General features: G+C 55.8%; 2 protein-coding genes across 13 annotated transcripts in view; both read right to left on the bottom strand.

Annotated features, from left to right (window-relative positions):
* Positions 1-9,619, bottom strand: part of EIF4G3 (eukaryotic translation initiation factor 4 gamma 3) — a 96,742-nt gene extending 87,123 nt beyond the window's left edge. For 4 of the 10 annotated variants that reach the window (XM_065738237.1, XM_065738242.1, XM_065738239.1 and 1 more), the window contains exon 1: positions 9,044-9,619. In XM_065738237.1, coding sequence (XP_065594309.1) covers positions 9,044-9,234 — 191 coding nt within the window. In that variant the 5' untranslated portion in view covers positions 9,235-9,619. Of the gene's footprint in view, positions 1-5,936; positions 6,303-9,043 lie in introns of those variants that run through there. The other 6 variants (XM_065738234.1, XM_065738240.1, XM_065738238.1 and 3 more) reach the window with 3 other exon arrangements.
* Positions 9,620-12,555: 2,936 nt separating this feature from the next.
* ECE1 (endothelin converting enzyme 1) lies at positions 12,556-20,561 on the bottom strand. Of its 3 annotated transcripts, none has more exons than XM_065738232.1 (18): positions 20,452-20,561; positions 19,849-19,935; positions 18,708-18,843; positions 17,874-18,086; positions 16,955-17,079; positions 16,651-16,866; positions 16,327-16,518; positions 15,667-15,809; positions 15,474-15,588; positions 15,148-15,255; positions 14,883-14,981; positions 14,719-14,796; positions 14,226-14,329; positions 13,897-14,007; positions 13,694-13,761; positions 13,425-13,615; positions 13,244-13,339; positions 12,556-13,008 (listed from the first exon to the last, which is right to left on the bottom strand). In XM_065738232.1, the coding sequence occupies exons 1-18, from the start codon at positions 20,452-20,454 to the stop codon at positions 12,832-12,834; spliced, it is 2,262 nt and encodes a 753-aa protein (XP_065594304.1). In that variant the 5' UTR covers positions 20,455-20,561; the 3' UTR covers positions 12,556-12,831. The 3 variants fall into 3 exon arrangements, with proteins under 3 accessions (XP_065594304.1, XP_065594303.1, XP_065594302.1); XM_065738231.1 differs by having other exon boundaries at positions 15,145-15,255; positions 20,452-20,469; XM_065738230.1 differs by lacking the exon at positions 20,452-20,561 and adding an exon at positions 20,224-20,262 and having other exon boundaries at positions 15,145-15,255.
* Between the last annotated feature and the right edge of the window lie 90 nt (positions 20,562-20,651).

Below are 20,651 nucleotides of genomic sequence, written 5' to 3'. Positions count from 1 at the left end.
ACAGCTAGATGAGAATACTAGAGTCCAGGCAGAGAAAGCAGAGGGCCAGGTGACAGCCAGGCAAGCAGCACAGAGCAGCAGGCTCTGCCAGTCCCAAACCAAAGCAGGGCAGGAACTGGAGCGTTAAGGGCAATACCAAGCTGGATAGAAAGATACAACACCATGCTTTTCCAATGGGAGATCGTTAGATACCCCATGAGAAAGGGAAAACCAAACCAAAAATCCCACCTCTCCAGTTTTAGCAGACAAACCCTCCTCTGGGCAGACTGCAGCTCAGCCCGCCAGCTTACAGCCTGCCACAACCTTCAGTGTCACTATCAGCCTGCCCTCCCTACACTGATCACACCAAGTGAAACCATCCGTCTCCAGCTCCCCTCCAGCACAGCAATTACCTGCATCTGGGGCATGCTGTTACAAGATCAGAAGAAAAAAAAGAAAAATCTCCCAAGCCAGACTCAAGCACTGGAGCACTGGTCACCCATGGCGATTTTCACCTGAGAGCCCAGACTTCAGCACTGTTTGCTGCCATTTACTAAAACACAGCTTGCCCTCATGGGCATTTCATTCACACAGAACTGCCCCCAGACCACCCAGCACATCCCTCATGCCCTACAAACCCCGATCAGCTGCTCCAGCAGCCAAGAACCCCACACAGGCATGACTATCTTCTCTACAGTGATGGCCACACGACTCACCAGCCTTGCAGTGCACCCACTCACCAGGCCATACTTCCTACCTTTTCTAATACCTCACACTGCAGCTTCATGGGAAAATGTAACGCCCTGCTGGTCAGTCTGTCAGGAACCATGGTAGTGACAGTAGTGTTGTCACCCAGACTGGTTGTCCTTCCAAAAACTCCACGAGTATGCTTCCTGTGAGCATGAACACTCATTTCAGCTCCCAGTTCTTGAAGGCCTGCTATTCCCCTCCAGAATCTTTATTTCAGTGGTTCATCAAATGAAATGAAATTGTGAGTACCCTCTTGCCATGCACAGAGCTAATTACTTCTTTCAAGTTCAAATCTCACATCAGACCAAAAGGCAATCCTGGAAGCCTAGCTCCCAGAACAGCAGAGCAATACCTCAGCCCCCCTCTACAGAGCCACGGCCCAAAGCAGCCTGGCTGGACAGGAGCTCCAGGCCTCTGTGATCCAACACTCCACACATCCAGCTCTCCACGCATGGGCTCTCAGTAGTGTGCTTCCTGCACACCTCCATAGGGTGCACGACAAAAAAGAGCCATAGCAGCAATACATTTATCCCAGCAGAATCTAAAGAGCAGAAGAGAGATCCATGTCATTTCTCACATACAAAGTGAGCTTTGCCTGCACTGGTCCCACGTGGCTAGCAGGGAAGATTTCTACACTCACCTCTCTGTTGCATGAAGCAGCTCTGCAGTGACACTGCTCTGAACTGATGCACAGTGGGACACAGTGAAGATGCACAGATCCAATGCACTGCCCCACATGCACGGAAGGAAGCTCAGGACCCATCCAGACCTTCTGTCCGCGCAGACCTCTCTGCATGCAGGAGACATCAAGAAGAACAGTCAGGTGCAGGGAGGAAAGGAAGAAAAGGATTTGCTTCCACCTGGTAGCACTGAGCTTTGTGTTGGACACTTCAGGACAGGAGGGGACTGAAGCAAACACCTCAGGCTGCTCGTGGTGCAGAGCAGAGGAGGCACGTTGCTCCTCCAGCCAGCAGTGAGCTCCAAAAAGAGGCCCGGCAGCCACAGCAGACAGCACCCCTGGCTCTGCTCCTCCTGCCCCACATCTGCAGGTGTTTGGAGGTCCCACACGCCAGTGTCAGACTCCAGGGCTGTGGTACAAGCAGGACACAGTTATACACCACACTGTTCCATCAAACCATGCTTCTCCTTCTTCCTGTGCAGCACAGGAACATTTGCAACTTACCCACACCAAGCATGACTGACCTTTGATGTCCTCTACCCATCAACAAAAGCACATAACACTGAGGATGGATCTAGATCCCCAGGAAGAGCAGCCCAAGCTCCTCCTCTGAGGAAACACTTCAGCCTTCTCCTCCTGGAAGCAGAGCTCAGCAGGCTGCTCTGAGCTCTTCCCAAGCAACCTTGGCACATTTTGGTTCAGCTGCGAGAATGCCAACTCCTCAATGGAGGCAGAGAGCTGTCCCTGCTTTCAGCACATCCCAACACAGAGGGAGGCATCCCCGTGCTGCAGGCAGAGCTTCTGCTCCCTTTCACAGGTGCTCTCCAGGATGATCACCCAACCAGGATGACCGCTGCCTGGTAATTCAGGCTCCTGCTCTCCTCATTGTAACTCTCTTTAAGGCATGCACACTTTACTAGAAAGCTTTCACCGACTATTCCCACTGCTGACATCCAGGACATTCAATAAGACATTCTGGACAGAGGTCTCCACCATAAAATTCATGTTTTCAGTCTGCCAGGATCAGAATTTGGTGACAGCACAATTCATTCATTTATTTAATGATCTTAATGTCAGCCTCAGTGGATAAAGTGTGCTTTGGCTTCAGCAAGAGATGGGGACAGTGCCAAGCGCTGGGAGCGATCGTTTCTGATACGCCTGCAGCAGCAGGTGCCACAGCCCTGCAGCACAGCTGGATCTCACGTTCTGGGGGGCAGAACAGGAATCCTGCACAGCCATACTCAGCAGGCAAACTCGGACCCAAACGCTTAAAAATGAAGCGGTGCAGTTGTGCAGACGGAGTTCCGTGGTTTGTTTTTTTCTTATAATTAAGAAAAGGGTTTCAGAAATGTAATCAATACAATTAAGCTGAGCGGTTTAAGCTCACAGAGCATCCCACAAGATTACACTTGGCAATATTTGTGTATCAACAAAAATGGCATCTTTTTCTTTTCAGAAAGAGACATAAAAGCACTCAAAAAATCCACCTTAAAACACCTTCACTGAAGGAGACACAGCCTGAGCTGTAGACAGGCTGACATGTGAATTATTTGTTTTACAGCTCCAGAATACAAAATACAGAGCCCAGAAAAGTAAAGCACTGGAAGACAGAACATCCAGTAAGCAGTATCTGTATTTGTGTCAGGAAGAAAAAGATGGAAGGAAAGATGCCTCAAACTGAAGCTCACCATACATCCTACAGCAAGCCAAATGCCTCACCAGCTCAACAAGCACACCCAAGAGTATGTTCTACACCAACCTGAAATGGGCAGCAATCAGCCACTCCTACAACTGCACTCTCAGTGCGCTCCAGAGCCTAAACTGCAACACAGATTTCACGTTAGAAGTCACAACAAACACGCTTTAAGTGCTTTTTGATTTCAGCCTTTGACTTCTCCCAGATAAATGGCCCAGATTACCCTCAGCCATTGCACCCTGCCAAGTTCCCTTGCAAACACAACACATGTCCTGCACCTACCCCGGGTATTGGCTGCACACTGCCAGACCAGGTGCCTGCTGTCACACCTATGGGCAGGAACACACTCCTTCATACAGATATTCCCTTCACTGAGGAAGTTAGGAGCCTTTCAAATGCAGCAACTTGCAGAGCTGCAATCAGCACTGCTAAAACACCTCCCCAGTCCTTGTAGGCAGTCTCCCTGCTCAGCCTGAAAGGACAGAAGACTTCCCTCATTTTTCCTTTCCACTAAAAGAACAAATCAAGCCCAGAAAATAAAACCTCTCTCAGGACACAGCAACTTCTCTGACTTCATAATAACGCATAAAAGAGGGAAATCTCTTTCAGGCTGCTATTAGCACAGCTGTAGCATGAGTTTAAATGGATTTTCAAAAGAAAGTAGGAGCACGGGCATTTAAACCAAGCTCCTGGTAATTCAGTAACTCACACACAGTCGCTCTCAGGTTTAACTCAAACTGAAACAAAAACAAACGGGGAATCATTATTTGGCAACCTGAGAGAGAACCAGCACACGTAGCAGCTTCCACCTCACGAAGGCTTTGCAGCTCAGGAAAACCTGCATTATTCAAGATGTTCAACTGCCTGAACTCTACTCGCTTCTCTTCGCCACTTCCCCAATGGCTTCAGAGGAGCTCCTGGCACCGGGCAAGAATCAAGGATGCGTTTCTCCGTCAAGACATGCAGTTTAGAAGCCACTTTGCTTTTCCTCGGGTGTGTTTAGAGCCCAAGGAGCTCTACATAAGTCAGCTCACACCCAGATAAAGAATACACAGAGGTGTTACAAACAACAGCAGAAATGCACTACTTTGGTGGTGGGGTTGACTCAGATCTGATACAACCCAGGGAAGCCTTGGGGCCTTGCTCTGTGTAGGAAAGCAGACTGTTTCTGGCCATCTCAGATGACTGAAGAGCAAGCAGAGGTAAAAACAACTTTTAAGGTACAGTAAGAATAAAGAACGTGTAATTTTCCTTTCGGGAAGGAGGAAAGTGCTGTCCCATTAACCTAGTTATGTGCCCGGCAGCAATTTGACTCAAGTCCCATCAGCAACAGTGTGTCATCACCTGCTACAAAGAGAGAGCATGCTCTGGGACACATCTCAGCACACAGAACACAACACAAGGATGACATGTTCTCAGAAATATCACTAGCCTAAAAGCTCACTCTGCTTTCCTCCCTTTGATCCTTTATTTATTTATTTAGGAACCCATCATATTTTCTCCTTCCAGCTGTCTGACATCATCATTTCCTATTTGGGAGGCAAAACCAAGTCCACTGTCCACGAAGAAAAACTGTGCCTACAAGAAGTTCTTGGAAATACCACAAAGTACAAACATGAACAGTGAGAAATCACACCAACCACGTTCCCTTAAGAATGGCAACATGAGCTCCCTGCACTCATCCAGAGCACGGCACCTCGAGCCCTGCAGCAAACACCAGTCCCTCTTGTTCATTCACTCCAGTAAAGCCTGTGCAATTACAACCAGACATCTAGTCACAGATGCAGCTTCCCATTAAAGAAACGCCTGTAATGCAGCAATACTACCCATCTCTAATTCCTTAAAGTGAAAATTCCACCAACTCTAATCATATTAAAGGATTTATGCACAACTAAACTTGACAGTTGACTAGCCCTGAAAATGCTGGATTAGGGAGAAAAAGAATATACAGGTTACCTCTGAAGAGAGGCCTTCACTGCTAACTCTTACCATGAAACAAAACCAGAGCAAACACACTAACTCCACGCAGCCCAGCTCGAGCTGGTGACAAGAAAGAGCCTTTCAGGCCCGACACGATGACAGACAAAGTCTGCACACACAGATGGCCATCCTACTTCCCAACACTGAGAAGGGCACTTGGTTGTTCTAGGTCTCCCATCACTCTCCAGTCAACTTCTTACCATGGATGAAAATAAAACTCTTGTTCTGAAATCAGTACTGCACATCAAAATATATATACCTGCAAGTAAAACAACCTTGTCCTGCAGCCTTCTGCCAGAGAACACATGCAGGCACATCTCCAGACACGAGAAGAAAACAAGCTGTTGCAAATCCCATTTTTGGAAGAACGGCTTTCTCTAAGACATTTCACTACAAAATCTTATAAAGCCTGTAAAGTGACACATCTGTGCTATAACATGATTAGCTTTTGTCATTAAATAAATTAAAGCTATTTTTACTTGAAAGAACACTAACAAGTGCCAAGTCTGGGGACTATCAGCATAGGAGAAGGACGAGGTCTAAAGGCACTTTATTTTTGGCAATATGCTTGCACCCCATACCTGCTCATCCGCTGCAGAGAAGTTTCTCCAGCTGCTGCATTTTCAGAGGATGCTCTCCTACCACATGTCTTCCCATGAATGAAGATGGGCTGACAGCTGAACCATAGGTTGGCAGTCGGACTCGATGATCACAGCAAGTTTTTTTCCCCAATCTTAATGGCTCCATGGCCTTGAAGGCTTCAAGTATGTTCAAAATTGAAACACTTCTCCCTTGTGTACCTTTACTCAGCCAAGGTTTCAGAACGTTCCTGAACTCAGGGCTCATACTGACCGTGGGAAGTGAGGAGCACCCCTGATCCCAGCTCCTCCCCTCCTTCCCACCTCTCCTGTTTCATGACTGGCACTCCAAACACCCTTATCCCAAAGCTCCAGTTGGATGATAGATGCATCCCACCCCCATCCTGTGTTCCTGTGGTTCTCCTCCACTTCTGCACATATCTCCTGATGAAGCCACCATGAGAGTGGCTGCTGGAAGGGCCTGAGCATGGCCAGCTGGGGCACCTTGTGGGAAGAGAAGCACACGCTGAGTTACCCACAAAATATTTGCAAATCCAGATCTTCCATGCACAGAAACAGTGCTGCATACACACAGACAAAAAAAGCCATGAATGCCAACCCTTCCTCTCCACTTCTCAGAAATGGAATCTAAACAGGAGGAAAGGAAAGAGAAAGACCTAAAAACAACTGCTCTGAGTGCAGCACATATCAATCTGTTTGTCCTCTACAGCGCAGCGTTTGCTCGTGTCTGGGCTGGGAAGACATTGTTGACCTAATTATATTGATCCACCACATTAATTCGCAGCACGAGGAGTTTTTGAAGAGCAGATGATTGTAACACACACAAAAAATAACTTCAGAAGTGCATAAGTGAAAACATAGAGGGTAGGGAATAAGCACCGTGCCACTGAACACACAACAACTTACAAACATGAGGCCTGCAGGGAGTGGGCAGCCCACAGCACACCTCCTTGGCTCTGCACTGTACGGAGAAAGCCTTGCTGCAGCACAACCAGATGCACGTGAACCTGCTCCTCAGAGGCAGCCTGACAGCCAAAGCAAAGGTGGGCAGAACTAGGGTGACATTTCATAAAAACTTCCCCAGAGTGTCACTTCAAAGTGACACAGGCCAACCCCATCCATCCCACACAGGGCCAGGGCTGCTGGGCTCACATGAACAGCTTGGGACACTGCTTCTGCCCACAGCCAGGCCTGACCACCACTAAAGCCGTGATGCTGGTCCAACTTACTCCTACGTTGAAAACTGAGTTTCTCAAGGCCCACTGACTTCTCATCCAGCATATAACAGAACTCCGAGCAGAACACCACTCTTCTCCATGTCCATCACTCTCCAGCTTTGCTTTCCTTCAAGAAATCTTTTTAAATCCTCTGTAAGTTTCTCTTTCCACTCACTTCCTAAAAATGCACACAAAGTAAGAAAACCTCTTTCCCACACAGCTTTCTCTTCATCAATTCTGCTTTTCCAGTCATACATACAGCCCTTTAATTCCATGTGATGCTAAAACCACATGCTTCCAAAGACACAAAGTTCACCACCTGCAAACAGCTGTAGTTTAAAAAGCCCAAGCCAGCACCTCCATCTATCTACCTACAGATACATAACGTTCCTTTGTCATGGAACGATGCCCTGTATCAGCCAACAGCCCCAGTGCTGTGGCGCAGAGAAGTAGGGCCCAGCCAAGCACTGCCGAGATCTGCACCTCCACTTCAGCCGCTGCAGGGTAACACTGTCTCAACAGTGGCACCAACACAGAAAAAAAAAAAAAAAAAAAACGGAGCTAAAAATAAGGCTGAACTCAGATGACCCTCTGCACTTCGGTAAACCTCCAGCAAACTGCACTCCTGAAGCCTCAATTTGGAACAGTGCTGATAAAAAGGTAACAGCTTTTGTTTACCACCCGGAAGCACACACAACTTTCAGCCCAGGAAAAGGCAGTTGTGATGCTAGAACACAGCTCACCAGGAAGGCACCAGCACTTGTGCCTGTGACAAGGGCGGGTTACCAGTTCAGAAGTTCAGGAGTGCTGCTGGTATCTCACACATGGCACTGCTTTCTGTCCACCCAACACTTCTTCATTCCCTGTACCTCTCGCTTTGGATGCACACCTTCGCCCGTGCTGCTTCCCACAGGCCCCCAGAGGCAAGCAGGGCTTCTATCCCCCCACACACACCAGTGACAAAGCTCACTCCCCAGCAGTGTTCTCCTGACATGCGCCTACAAGAGACCACCACCAAGCTCAGAGAAGCACCCAAACTCCACACAGCGGTTTGGGTGATGACTAGAGGTGTGTGCTTTGTGAAGGCAGCATGTTCCCAATCCCAGGCACCCAAAGCAGCACCCGCTGTACTGGGTGCCCCCCCCAGAGCAGCCATAACGCCTGCACCCAAACCAAGCAGCTCTCAGAGCAGCACCTTCACTCACCAAACGCTGCTGGTGGCAGTGACAGCAGCTCCGCACTGCTTTCCCCACGGAAACCCACGTCAGGATCCCAGCAGCACGCTGGGAGCAGGGCACGGCCCTCCAGCACACACCGGCTCCTTCCCAGCTCCCACCTGACCCAAACACTCCGTAGCGCCAGGAGCCCCATGACTTCAGCAGTGTGTTATTTGTGGTCAGGCTCCAGCCGGAAGCTCACCAAAACAATGGACCTGAACTGATCACAGCAGGGCCCTGCTTTCCCACCTCAAAACTGAAAGCGAGAGCAACCGAATGCTTCCACGAAGGGAACACGCTGAGCATACACATCCCACAGCTCCACGCTCGGACGGAGGACACCCCACCAGCAGCAGCCACATACACTGTGGCCCAAGCTGGGCTCACATGCCGACTGCAGTGACCCCCAGCTATGGGGCAGGGGGCACTAGGGGCTGACAGAGCAGAGCCCCAGGGTGCTGCTGGCCCCACGGACTTCCCCGAAACCCCTCACACCCGCTGGAAGGGCCTCAGCCTCCTCGTGGCAAGTCAGAACACGGCTTCTCCCCCACCAGTGCCACGGGTGGAGGGCATCCAACGGCGCAGCCCCAAGCGGACAGCGGGGGCTGTGCCCCACCACAACACAACACAGCCCAGCACCGCAGCACTTACCTGCAGCGCGGCTTCCAATTAAAAGTTCACCGGGGGTGGTTGAGGAGGAACAACACACATACACACACACAAGGCCCCCCCCCACAAACACACAGAGAGCCCCAACCCTGGGGGCGGCCCTCACCCACTCCCCGAAGCAGGTGCACCCCCCTCTCCCCCAACACACACTTACACACCCGCGGCCCCCTCCCCCCCGCCACCCCCACCCGCCGAGGGAAGGGCAGCGCCGGTACCCCCTCCCCCCCCTCCCCCTTTCCACCGGGGGCAAAGGATACTGCTGGGGCGCCGCGGGGGGCAGGGCCCTGATGGCGGGGTGAGGCGCGGGCGCCGCCGCCGGGTGAGGGGGAGCCGGGGGGGGAGGCTGCCCCGCCGCTGCCGCCGTCGCCCCGCTCCCGGGGCCGGGCCCCGCTGCCGCCGCCGCCGCCGCCGCACCGGGTTTCAAAGCCGCCTTCTGCGGTAAACTCATCGCCGAGCGGAGCCACCACCCCCCGGCGGGGAGCGGGGCCGGGGGAGAGCCGGGCCGCGGGAGCGGGCAGCGGGCCGGGGGCCGGGGCGGCGGCCGGGGCAGCGCGGCGGGCCGGCACCGGCGCCGGTCTCCGTGACAACGCGGCTCCCGAGGGCTCGGCGCGGGGAGGGGACGGCGCGGGGCCGGCGGGGAAGGGGGGGGGGGGGGGAGGCGGCTCAGGCCGCGTTGCTCATGGGCCGCCGGCGGCGGGGGGTCTCGGTGCCCCTCCCCGGGGGCGGCGGCGCCCTTCGCGGCGACGGCTCTCGGGCGATGCCGGCGGATTTTCCTCACTGAAGTAGCGGAGCATCAAACATGGCGCTGCGGCCGCCTCCAACAGTCCGGCAGGACGGACGCTCGGCCCGCCGGCGCTCGGCAAGCTTCGGCTCTTTCCGGAGCCACTCGCCGGCGAGGCGCGCTCGGGAAACCTCGGCTCTTTCCGGAGGCCTTCGCGGGCGCACGCGCCTCGCTCCCCTTCCCGCCCCTCCCCCGGCCCGGAGCCTCCCGCGACCCTCGCTCTCGGGAAACTTCGGCTCGCTCCGGAGGCCGCGGACGCGAGGGAGTTCGGGAAGCTTCGGACGGGCTCGGAAGAGAGATTCCCGCCCAATCGGGCGGCGCTCGGGGCTCTTCGGAGCCTCTCGGGAGCGGCGGCGGCTTCGGGCGCCTTCGGCTCGGCGGCCGAGTGGCTCCGGAGAGACTTCGGCAGCTCCCGGCTGCGGGGGGCTGGAGCTGCGTGCTCCGTGGGAGCGCCGCTCCTGGCGCGGAGGGAAACGAACGCTGAGAGCGATCTGACGTCTATGGCTCCCTCTGCCCTGCAGAAATAGTGCCTGTAAGCACAGCCGTGGAACAGCCTCCTAGCTCAAGAGCTTTCCTATTTTTGCATCGTTTTGCCTCTTTGGAATGAGGAAAAAATAAAATCAACAGCGTTTTCACCGTATTGTCTCCTGAAGTGTGCTAGCCGTGCAAAGCGGTGAGATCCCGGCTCTGCCTAGAGCTCACAGAACTGATGCCTCTTCAGGGGTCGTCACTTTGCCATTTCTGTTGTGGGGCTTTTCCTACCAAGAAAAAGCTTACGCTTTGTCTCTCTTCCACGCTACCCCACACAGGATGATTTGGCCGGTGCAACCCACAGAACTGGCAAGCCCAGGCAAGCGCTGGCTGGATCCATGCCCTTCCTCCCACCTGCAGTCCCCCTCCATTGAACTTTTCCTCCTATCTGTTGTGCTGCTTGGTGAGCACCTGGGAACTGATGCACCAACCTGTGCTGCCTGAGTTCGCAGCACTGAGCTCCAGCTCTGCAGCATTGCCAACAGTTTTTCAGCCCCACTGATACTTTCATCCTTCTTTGCAAGCAAGAGATGCTCACAACCACACAGCAAGGAGCACCATAGCTGCTGAAGGGCTTAGGAAAAGAGACTGTAAGGTTTAGGGAACTAGTGGAAACTGAGGTATTAGTGGAAAAGGGCTTTTTTTTCTGCTAGACCCATATAACAGTCCCCCCTCCTGCCTGGGCTCAGCCCTGCAGGGCATAGCTGATGCAAAACAAAACTGATACCACCCAAGATAAGGCAGGCCCACAGCAGGCACTGGCACACGAGCAGCTGAGTCACCCCAGGGCCATGCCAGCCCCCACATGGGCAAACAGCAGCAGCGGGCTGGGGAGGCTTGTGCGAGCTGGTGCTTGTCCTCAAAACCCCTCCTGTGCTTTGCGGACAGCTCCTTGCAAACCGGGACAAGTACACAAGCCGGCTGTGCACGGGGAAAAGCTTGCTTGGGATAAGTGTAGCTATACCACAGAGCTTGCTGCGTTTTGCTGCATTTTAAGCACGCTGCAGCTGGGGACAGATCCAGGCCCAAAGTGTTTTACTCCATCCTGCTGGTCACAGCACACGGCATTGCCTCGGCTCCACCGCCCTCTGCGGGTTCGTGCCACCATTTCCAGCAGAGCTCAGCTGGTCTCCAGGCTCTGCAGGAAAGCATGAAGGGCATGTGAACCAACAGCGTGCTCTGATCATTCCTGTTCAGTGCAGGAGGGGGAACACAGTAAAAACAGCAAGATGGGGAGAAAAACGCAGGTGGGATGTGAGACACTCCCTGGTACCAGAAAGTAAAACATAAAATAAAAAAAAGTCATGAACACCTCCAGATGCAGTAAAAAGTATTTATTTCAGTTATGATAAGCTCCACATGTAGGGTGAAAAAATAGATTCAAAAAAAAATTCCCCCCCCATATCCCTTTTACATATAAATATTAAAAATCCCTCTACATCTTTGCTTTCTCTCTAGAGGTGTCGTGAGACAGCACGCAGCACTTGAGATACTGCCAGTGGTTTCTTCTCCAAATCGCAAACAAGAGTATTAAAAAGCCCTGGAGGAGGCTCCCGTGCCCACCTTGCCAGCTTTGCAGCAGCCCCAGCCCTGCTGGGATGGAGCATGGGCCGTGTGGCACTCGCAGGGCTCACAGCTCCTGGGTTCAGGGGCACAGCAGTGAGCAAAGCGGCAGTGAGAACCTCCTGCACTTGTCTGGAGCAGTATTGGGCTGGGAGGCTGTGACCAACCTCTTCATGGGGACGGGAGGGATGCAGGGCTGCTCCTGTAGCTGCACTCACCATGCTCCCCTGCAGGGACAGGAGTTGCAGGGTGCAGGAGTGGTGCAATCCTTGCGCTCTGTGAACCTGGGACGGCCAGAAGTCGTGCCCAGGAGCTTCACTCCCACCACTCCCACCTCGCTTACATCTTTGGCACATCAACTTTTCCCTTTGCACTCAGAAATTAAAGCTAACCCCATGAGATGCAGCATCCCAGCAAAGCCCTCCTGCAATCAAATGTCCAACAGGGCTCCACCGAGCCCGTCCCCAGGCCCTGTCCCCATCAGCATCCTCAGAGGACAGTCCCTCCTGGAGATCCCCAGGTTGCAGGGCCAGCTGGCTGCAGCCAACCTGGACTGTAGGGCACTGTGTCTACAGCTGCACTGAGTATATATATATTAAAAAAAAAACCAACATTAATAAATATACTAAACCTTTGCATAAAAAAAAGGCTTTAAAATGTATTTTCCCTGAACTTTTCCAGTGTATTCCAAAATGCATTAAAAATATATATATATATTCCCCCCCACCTCCCCCATCCCAAAATACATCTTAAAATATCTACCATCCTCATGTGCGCATCTTTGGAGAGAGGAGGGTGTGCCAGGTGTATTTAGACACACAGCCCAACCTGCCAGCACCATGCTGCTCCCTTTATCTCCTCGCGGGAGGACAGCACGGGCTCAGGGTTAGGGCTCCCATTAGAGCTTAGCGCTGCATGTGTAAATACGGGGCAGTGCCCCAGCACGTGGCCTTGTCATGGTGGGACACAAACCCCCCCCACATCGAAGTCATTTCACAAATGAGTGAGGGTAAGAGAAGTTTTCACAGTGGACAGATCGGACCTCGGATGATACCGATGCCCAGCAAGAGCCAGGCAGCTCGCTGCACTAAGTGGTCTGAGCCTCCTGGAGGGATAGGGAAATTCGGCTGCTGGCAGAGGACAATGCAGCCAGATCCCAGTGCCTGCCCATCACCAGACCTCGCACTTTTTGGGGGGGTTCATGGGGGAGCCCAGGGGGCAGCTGAAATGCTCCGCAAACTCCCACGAGTTGGAGACGGTGCCGATGACGCGGAAGCGCGAGGGGCTGTGTGGGTCGGTGATGAGCCCTTCATGTGAGCTCTCTGGCGTGCGAACTGAGCACCACACCTGTGACAAAGGGCAAGAGGTGAGAGTGCTGATGTCTGCAGGACCCTGCTCTTGCCAGGCCTGGCTTGCTCTTCAACCAGCACCTCCCCAATCTCATTCTCCAGGGCATTTCTGGAGACTTCAGCTTTTCTGTCACACTCTCCCAGAACTATGTGTGCACATGCTTCCAAGGATGGAAGGAAAGCCATAGATGGGTGGAGCCCCAAAACCCCGCGCACCCATCCTTGCTGCCTACCTGTGCAAAGCCAACGAAGAAGAGCTGGTGGTTGGTAAGGCCGAGGGTCGGGAGAGTCTCCTCCTCCCCATTCTTTTTCAGCCAGTTTTGATACGCCTGGAGGCCGAGGAGCATGATGTGCTCAGGGGATGGCACAGACCCAACTGCAGCGAGCCACCCGTCCCCAGCCCCACAGCCCTACCCGATAGGCAGCCTTGAGTCCCCCATTGTCAGCAATGTTCTCTCCAAGGGTGTGCTTGCCATTGACAGCCTCCCCGTTGATGGTGTAGTTGCTGTACTGCTCCACCATGCATGCTGTCTGCCGCTTGAAGGCCTCCACCGAGGAGTTCTTCCACCAGGGACGCAGGTTGCCGTCCTTGTCATATTCCCGGCCTGCCATAAACACATTGAGTCCTTGGTCACCCCTCTGGCTGCCCCACCAGCAGCCTGTCCACCCAGCCCTGGCCGTACCTTGGTCATCAAAGGCATGTGTCAGCTCATGGCCCACCACCACGCCAATACCACCGAAGTTCAGCGACCTGCAGGAGGGCAACACCGAGATTTAGAGAGCAGCTGCCGCTCCCGCAGCCATGCAATTCAGCATCGACTTTTAGCAAAGGAGGAAATCTGGGAACCCTGATTTGCCCTCTCCCCCACTTTCCCCAGGCTCTCACTTGGGAGAGGCACGGGTGTAAAAAGGGGCCTGGAGGATGCCGGCAGGGAAGACGATCTCGTTCTTGGTGGGAGAGTAGTACGCGTTGACTGTTGGAGGTGTCATACTCCACCTGCAGAGACAAGGACAAGAAGCACTGATGTACTTTGCTCCAGCTCCACGCATTTATCACAGCACAGAGATGCGAGCCCAGCTTTAACTTCCCATAACCAGCACAGTCCAAAAAAAACAAATTCCAGTGCTCCAATGGATGAGGAGATACTGTGATACTCCCACTGACCACAGCAGAGAAGCAGAGTGTGGCCATGCCAAGCAGGGAAGAGGACTTACTGGTCCCGGTTCGGTGGTTTCCGGAGCTGGTCAGCAGTGACCCTGGCTGAGAAGTTGTAAAACTGCATGACGTTCTCAAAGTAGAGGTCAGACACGGCATCATACTGCAGGAGAGCAAGATGTGAGTGGTATGTGGTGTGTGCCTGGCCCCACTCCTCCCCACACGGTCACATCTGAGCCTCTGGAGCTGGCTGAATTACAACTGCTGTCATTTCTCCTCCTCTCCAACATCTGCAGAGCCCCAGGAGGGTCATGAATCACCATTACGGAAACTGGCTCCTCAGTGTCCAGGCAGGGATCCCAGGAGTCCCAGCCACCCTAAAACCAGCTGCAGCAATCCGGGAAGTCTCCAGAGAGGGTCCAAGGACACAGTGAGACCCTTCTGGAGGGGATGTGGGCTCAGGGCTGACCTGGGACCACGGCCATGGGCACGCACACCCTGCACATCCTGGAATGGGAGACCCAGGGGTCATCATCCTTCTGAGTAACTCACATCATTAAATACTTTGTCCAGCTCCTTGGGGTCCATGATGAACTTTGGGTAGCCAATCATATTGTAGATGGCGTCCGCCTGTGGGTGACAAGGACAGAGGTGCTTTTGGTGCTGGGGTGGGAGGATGGGCTGGCCTCCCCACTGCTGCCACCAGTGCCTCTCACCTTCTCTTTGGCTGACTTCCTCGTCTCCTCATCCATCCACTGCAGGGTCTCCAGGCTTTCCTCGAAGGCTGTTTTAATCTCTGTGATCATTTCCTCTGCCTAGACAAAACAAAATAGCGTGTTTTGGCCCAGAGAGCTGGCTTTCCATTCAAAGGACCAACGCAGAACCCTTTGCAGTGTGGGGAGAAAGGCTGGGATGACATAACAGGCAGCTTTCCCAGCAGCAAGGCTACATGCTGCCTGTGGGGCAGTGGGGACATACCACCTGCTTGCTGTCCTCGGCGAAGGTAGCCTTGACAAACATGGCCCCCAGGGCAAAGCCCAGGTTGTTGTCAGTGTCGCTGATGCAGAACTTCCAGCGTGGCAGGCAGGTCTGCAAGGGCAGCAGGTGGTCATGAGTGGGGGCACAGCATGGCCACAGCCCCTCAAGCCTTCATACCATGAAATTAGCTCTGCACCCATCACCTGTCAGAGCTATGACCCCAAAACCCACCCTATGTCCACGCTTGGATGCAATGTGATGGGGTCTCTGCTAAAGAATGCTGTCGCTCTTTGGTAGGAGTGCAGTAAGTTGGAGGCACCAGGACTCACCTTCTTCGTCCCATACATGACTTCCATGAACTTCTCTTCAGCATCCTGGAAGCGCTGGTCAAGGAAGGGGCTGGTCTTCCGCACCAGGTTCCAGATCATGTAGTTGTTGAGGAGGCTGTGGCAAAAGGTGGTGAGTGGGGAGCAGGATGTACCCCAGGCAACCCTCCATGTGGCAGGGGGGGGGGTCTCTCACCATTTATCTGTGGCCAGGATGAGGTCAGAGACCTGCTCCAGGTACTCCTTGGCATAGACCACGATGGGCTCTGACTCATTGAGCTCCACAGGATAGAAGACAGTGGAGAGGAAGGGCATCCAGTCCACAGCCGGTGCCAGATCCTGCAAAAGCCATGCTGCTGCTATGGACTGAAGAGCTATCAGCAATGGGAGCCTCTTCCCGAGCTGGTAGCTGCCACATCAGCTCTGTTTGACAGAATTGGATGATTTTGAAGAATCTACTTCCCATAGCAGCAGCATCCTCCAAAGGTCGGAGAGGACTAAACAATTTCCTCCCGCAAAGGAAAAGAAAGCTGGGCGGGTGTCAAAATGCTGACAGAGGGGTGGGAGGGAGGCACATGATGGCCCTTTAGGGATGAGGGGAGTGGCTGGGCTGACGTCTGCAGGGCAGCGCAGCCAGGACAGTGTTTGCACCTCGGTGGAACGGCCGCCAGTCCCAGCAGCACTCTGGAGTCTGGGAGGAGTGGGCTGAGGTGGGAGAACAGGCCAAACTATTGCACAAGTACTTCCCAAACAGTTTAGGCTGGTGTTGGCCTTCTCTGGAAGAGCTGCATCACCCCTTGTGCAGCCCTGCTCCAGGGAGGGCTGCAGCAACACTTCAGCCCCACTGCACTCCTACCTTCAGCTCTCCAGCTGTCATCTTGTGGTAGATGACCTCCTCGTCCCGGTGCTTCTCCTGCGGGATGGTGATGTTGGCCAGAGCTGTCTCAAACTCCAAGATCTGCTGCATTTGCTGCCGCGTTGACTCCTCACTGGTGCCGCCCAGAAACATGCCCAGCTGCACCATGTAGTTCAGGTACCCGGCGAGCACCTGTGAGAGGACAGAGCATCACCCACAGCTCAGTGACCTCAGTGACCAAGGGCACCTGAGAGCCCCAACCAGCCCAACTCTCCCAGTCCTTCCAATCATTCACTCTTCCATCCCCAACGCCACCACCCTGACCTTCTCATTCTCCGTCTTGTTCAGGTAGTAGTCCCGTGATGGCAGCCCCAGCCCTGACTGGTCCACCTGGATGACGTTGCTGTTGGAGTTCTTGGAGTCCGCGCTGACGTAGACTGAGAAGAAGGGTGAGATGCGGTAGTGCGCCATCACCTCCCGCAGGGTCCTGTTGAAGTTCTCCCCCCCGGCCCAGGGCCCGGTGATGTTCCATCCGCCCAGCTGGGGAGAGACAGTCAGGCACGTCAGCGTAGGGAGCTGGCGGGCAGGAGGGCAGCTCCTCGTGCCTGTGCTGCAGGGAAAGACGCACCTTGGCGATGAGCTTCATCAGCGGGGCGGCACGCAGCTCCTCAATCTTGCTCTCATTCATGCAGGCCTGATAGTAGCGCTGCGCCTTGCGCTCCGCCTCGCTCGACACGTTGGCCGTAGTGTTCTCTGCAGGATGCACCCAGGGCGGCTTGTGGGGGCACGTGGCACTGGGGGGGCTGCAGAGCCCCCAGGCCTCTGCCAAATGCTCAGCCCCGCCTTGGACAACAGCTCCAAAAGCATGCTACGGATCACTCTGTGTGCCCCTGGGACATCCCACAGCCCCAGCCCTGCCCCTGCCCCCTCTCCAGCAGCTCCAGTTCTTTGTAGGAGAGAGATAAAGAAAGAAAAACAACAAGTATTTTTCCAGCACTCTGCTGTTCCCAGCATCCCAGCCCCCCGCGCTGCCCTTGCCCCCGTGCTGGCAGTCCCAGCTTGCTCCCCAGGCTGCATTATTTATTTCTACAAGAAAGAACAATAAACCCATTTTTCTCCTCCGCCTCCAAAACTATCTTTTATTTTCTTTCCCTAAAACCCTGCTTCCTCGGGGTTTTTCCTCTCCACACAACACAGCCTGCACCTCTGGCTCCCCAGCTGTGTGTATTTGTGTGCTGGGTCCCTGGGCTCAAGGAATGCAAGGAAATGCCGAGCACGGCTGCTGGCCGGGGGCCTGCTGCCTTCACACTGCTGCGGGAAGAGCCGGGACACAGCCGTCCCCAAAAGGCAGCTCTGCTCCCAGATAACCACTGCAGTGCCCGGCATGGAGGAAAGTGCTGATAAGGAGCACTTGTTTGCTCAGAGTTTGAATGAACCCTCCCCTGGATAAGCCACTGCACCGCGGTGTTTGCACGAAGCAGCAGCGCCTGAGGCCTGTCCCCAGAACAGCCACAGCAGGAGCAGGCCTGCTGCTGAGAGCTGCTCACCCAGCAGATGCTTCATGACGGCCTGGTTGTGCTCCCAGAGGTTGTTGAAGGTGCCCCAGCGCGAGTGGCCGTCGGGGAGGGGGTTGGCCTTGACCCAGCCCCCACAGGCGTAGCTGAAGAAGTCCTCACAGGGGTTCACTGTGCGGTCCAGGGAGCTGAGGATGGAGCTGGTGATGGAGATGCAGGCCTCTGACAGGCACACGGCGGGCGGCCCTGGGGGGCACCAGTGGCTCAGCACAAGGAGCCCTCAGCTGCATCAGAGAGCACTGACTGCTCGCCCAGCATGCTATCCATGGAAGCAGTGTGGGCAAGCAACCCTGTGCACGAGCATCCCACCCTGAAGAATGACACATGGGCAGGGACCCCATCCTGAACCTCAATATCCCACCGTGGGTGATGAACAGGGAGAGCATCTCATCCCATAAGCAAGAAGCCTGCCAGGTCCCAGTCCCACCCCTGAGCAAAGGGGTGCAGGCAGAAATCTTCCCCTTCGCCCTTTGCTCAGTGCCAAACATCCCACCTCGGGGCTAGGGACACAGGTAAGCACCCCGCCCAGTGCTCAAGCACCTTGCTAAGGGGTGAAGGAGCTGAGCACCTCGTCTTGTACCCAAATATCCCATCGGGTGCTCCACCATCATCCTATGGGGTGAAAGATACTGTCCGATCCAAGAATCCTGCCCTGGGGCAAGGGATGCATATGAGCATCCCACATTGTGCCTGAGCATTCCGTGCTGCACCTGAGCTACCTTGTACCCAGGAACCTCATGCCAAGGTGAGCACCCCATCCTGCCCCCCAGCAGCCCCCCAGGGGTTGGGTCACGGCGCGAGACTCACGGGCTCGGTACTGCAGGACAAGCCCCAGCAGGCACGCTCCCAGCACGGCCGCCAGCACTGCCACCACAGCCACCAGCTGCTTCTCGGGGCGTGTGCGCTGGGCCCAGCACCCCGCACTGCTCCTGGAGAAATTCACCTGCGGGAAAAGCAGCGCCGTTTCTCCGTCGGCGGCACATGGGGAAAACCCCACGGCCGCATCCGCCATCCTCCCCCTTAACAAACCCCGCAGCACCGAGCGGCCCCGGAGAGGGAGCGGGCGCGTTCCAGCCTGGGAAAAGCTGCAGCTGCCTTCCAGAAAGCCGCCAGGAAGGGCGGCACAATGGCAGGAAAGGGAGCAGGGCAAGCGCGTCCGCGGCTGCGGGATCAACCTGCCGCCCCATGCCACCCCACGGCCACGGCCACCCCAGCGGTCCCGGTGGTCCCGGTGCTCAGCAGGGTGGGGACAGGAATGCCGGAACAGGATTCTCCCGTTGTGACCAAAAACATCCCCAGGAAGAGCATGCGATGAGACAGTGCAGGGATGCGTGGGGACAGAAACACTGATTTTGGAGTGGGGAACGCTGCTGTGGGCAGAGGTGGAAGGGGCTGTGCCAGGAGCATGGCTCCAGCCCCGAACCTTTCTCTGTAAGGGCTCTTTTCCTGCTGCCAGCTGCCCTCATTAAGCTGCTCTCCCGCTGCTCAGGGAGGCATTAGCCTAAAATCCCCTTTGTGCGGGGACAAAGTTCCGTCCCACGGTAATTGCCCGCACTGCTGGGCCGGGAGGGGTCCAGGGTGCCGCGGGGACGGCTGAGGTGGAGCCGGATCCACGGGATGGATGTCCCTTGGGATAAGCACCCCATGAGATGGACACCCCACGGGATGGATGTCCCACGGGATGGGCACCCCATGGACGGACGGATGCCCCACGAGACGGATGTCCTGCAGAACGGATGCCCCAGGGGATGGATGTCCCACGCAATGCCCCACAAGCCCAGAGATGCAGCCCCACTGGTGCCAGAAGGGACGGGAGCAAAGGGCGGTGAGCGCGGCACGGCAGCACCGGACTTCGTCCCGCGCAAGGGGGTCTCGCCCAGCCCGGGAAATGTGGCCCCGCGCTGCCAGGACCCCGATCTTCCCCTTTCCCCCCCAAACCGGCCCCTACCTGGAACCCGTTGGGGTATCCATCGCCTTCGCTGATGGAGTCCAGGGGTTCTTCGTCGTCCAGCGTGGCCCGCTTGTAGGTGGACATCTGCGGGGCGGTGGGAGCGCGGCACTGAGCGGCGGAGTGCAGCGCTCGTCCCCGAGACCCCCCCTGGGCGCGGGGCCCCACTCAGCTCCGGGGCAGCTCCGCACCGCTCCTGCGGGGCCGCCCTCCGCTGCGCCCCGCACGGCGCTTCTCCCCCCGCCCCGCAGAGCCCACGCGGAGCTCGGCCCCACAGCACAGCCCCCTCTCCCACCGCTACGCACCGCCGCCCCCACCCCGCGCGTGAATCCGGACTCGGGGATTTGGGGGCAGCGGGGGGGGGCAGCCCCTCACCGCGCCCTCGGGGCGAGACCGCCGCCATTTCGCCGCCATCGCGGCGCCGCCCGCCGCGGTCCCCCCCCACACCCCGACCCTGTACCCGCACGGCCGGGGACCCCCCCCGCACCCACGGGTGCCCCCCAGTTCATCGCGATGCCCGGAAGGTCGGAGGAAAGGGAGGGAGGAGGGGGGTAATTAGCGCTGATAAAGGGAAGCGCGGCGCGGGGGGGGGTACGCGCTCACCATGGCTGCGTGCGGCGGTGCGGGGCGGCCCCGGGCGGCGCGGGGCGGGGGTGCACCTGGGGCGGCCGCGGAGATGGCCCGGCCCCCGCGCTGCCCCGCACCGCCCCGCAGTGAGGAGGGGGTGGAGGAGGGGAAGGACGGCGGTTCGAGTTCGGATGCGCGGTGCTGCGAGTGTGCAACGCTGAGAGCGCGATGCTGCG

This window comes from Cyrtonyx montezumae, unplaced genomic scaffold (genome assembly GCF_038088225.1).
Source record: "Cyrtonyx montezumae isolate F1298 unplaced genomic scaffold, pur_monq_1.0 scaffold_21, whole genome shotgun sequence".
NCBI classification, from domain to species: domain Eukaryota; kingdom Metazoa; phylum Chordata; class Aves; order Galliformes; family Odontophoridae; genus Cyrtonyx; species Cyrtonyx montezumae.
The sequence above is the reverse complement of the archived record's forward strand: the minus strand, read 5'-3'. Positions and strand labels throughout refer to the sequence as shown.

Coding starts and splice junctions, on each gene's coding strand:
- ECE1 (XM_065738230.1), bottom strand. CDS start 20,262: ATGGCGGCGAAATGGCGGCGGTCTCGCCCCGAGGGCGCG. Junction 15,589..15,666: donor ATCCTGGCCACAGATAAATG/GTGAGAGACCCC, acceptor CTTTTGCCACAG/CCTCCTCAACAACTACATGA. Junction 13,762..13,896: donor TACACCCGTGCCTCTCCCAA/GTGAGAGCCTGG, acceptor GCCCTCCTGCAG/GTCGCTGAACTTCGGTGGTA.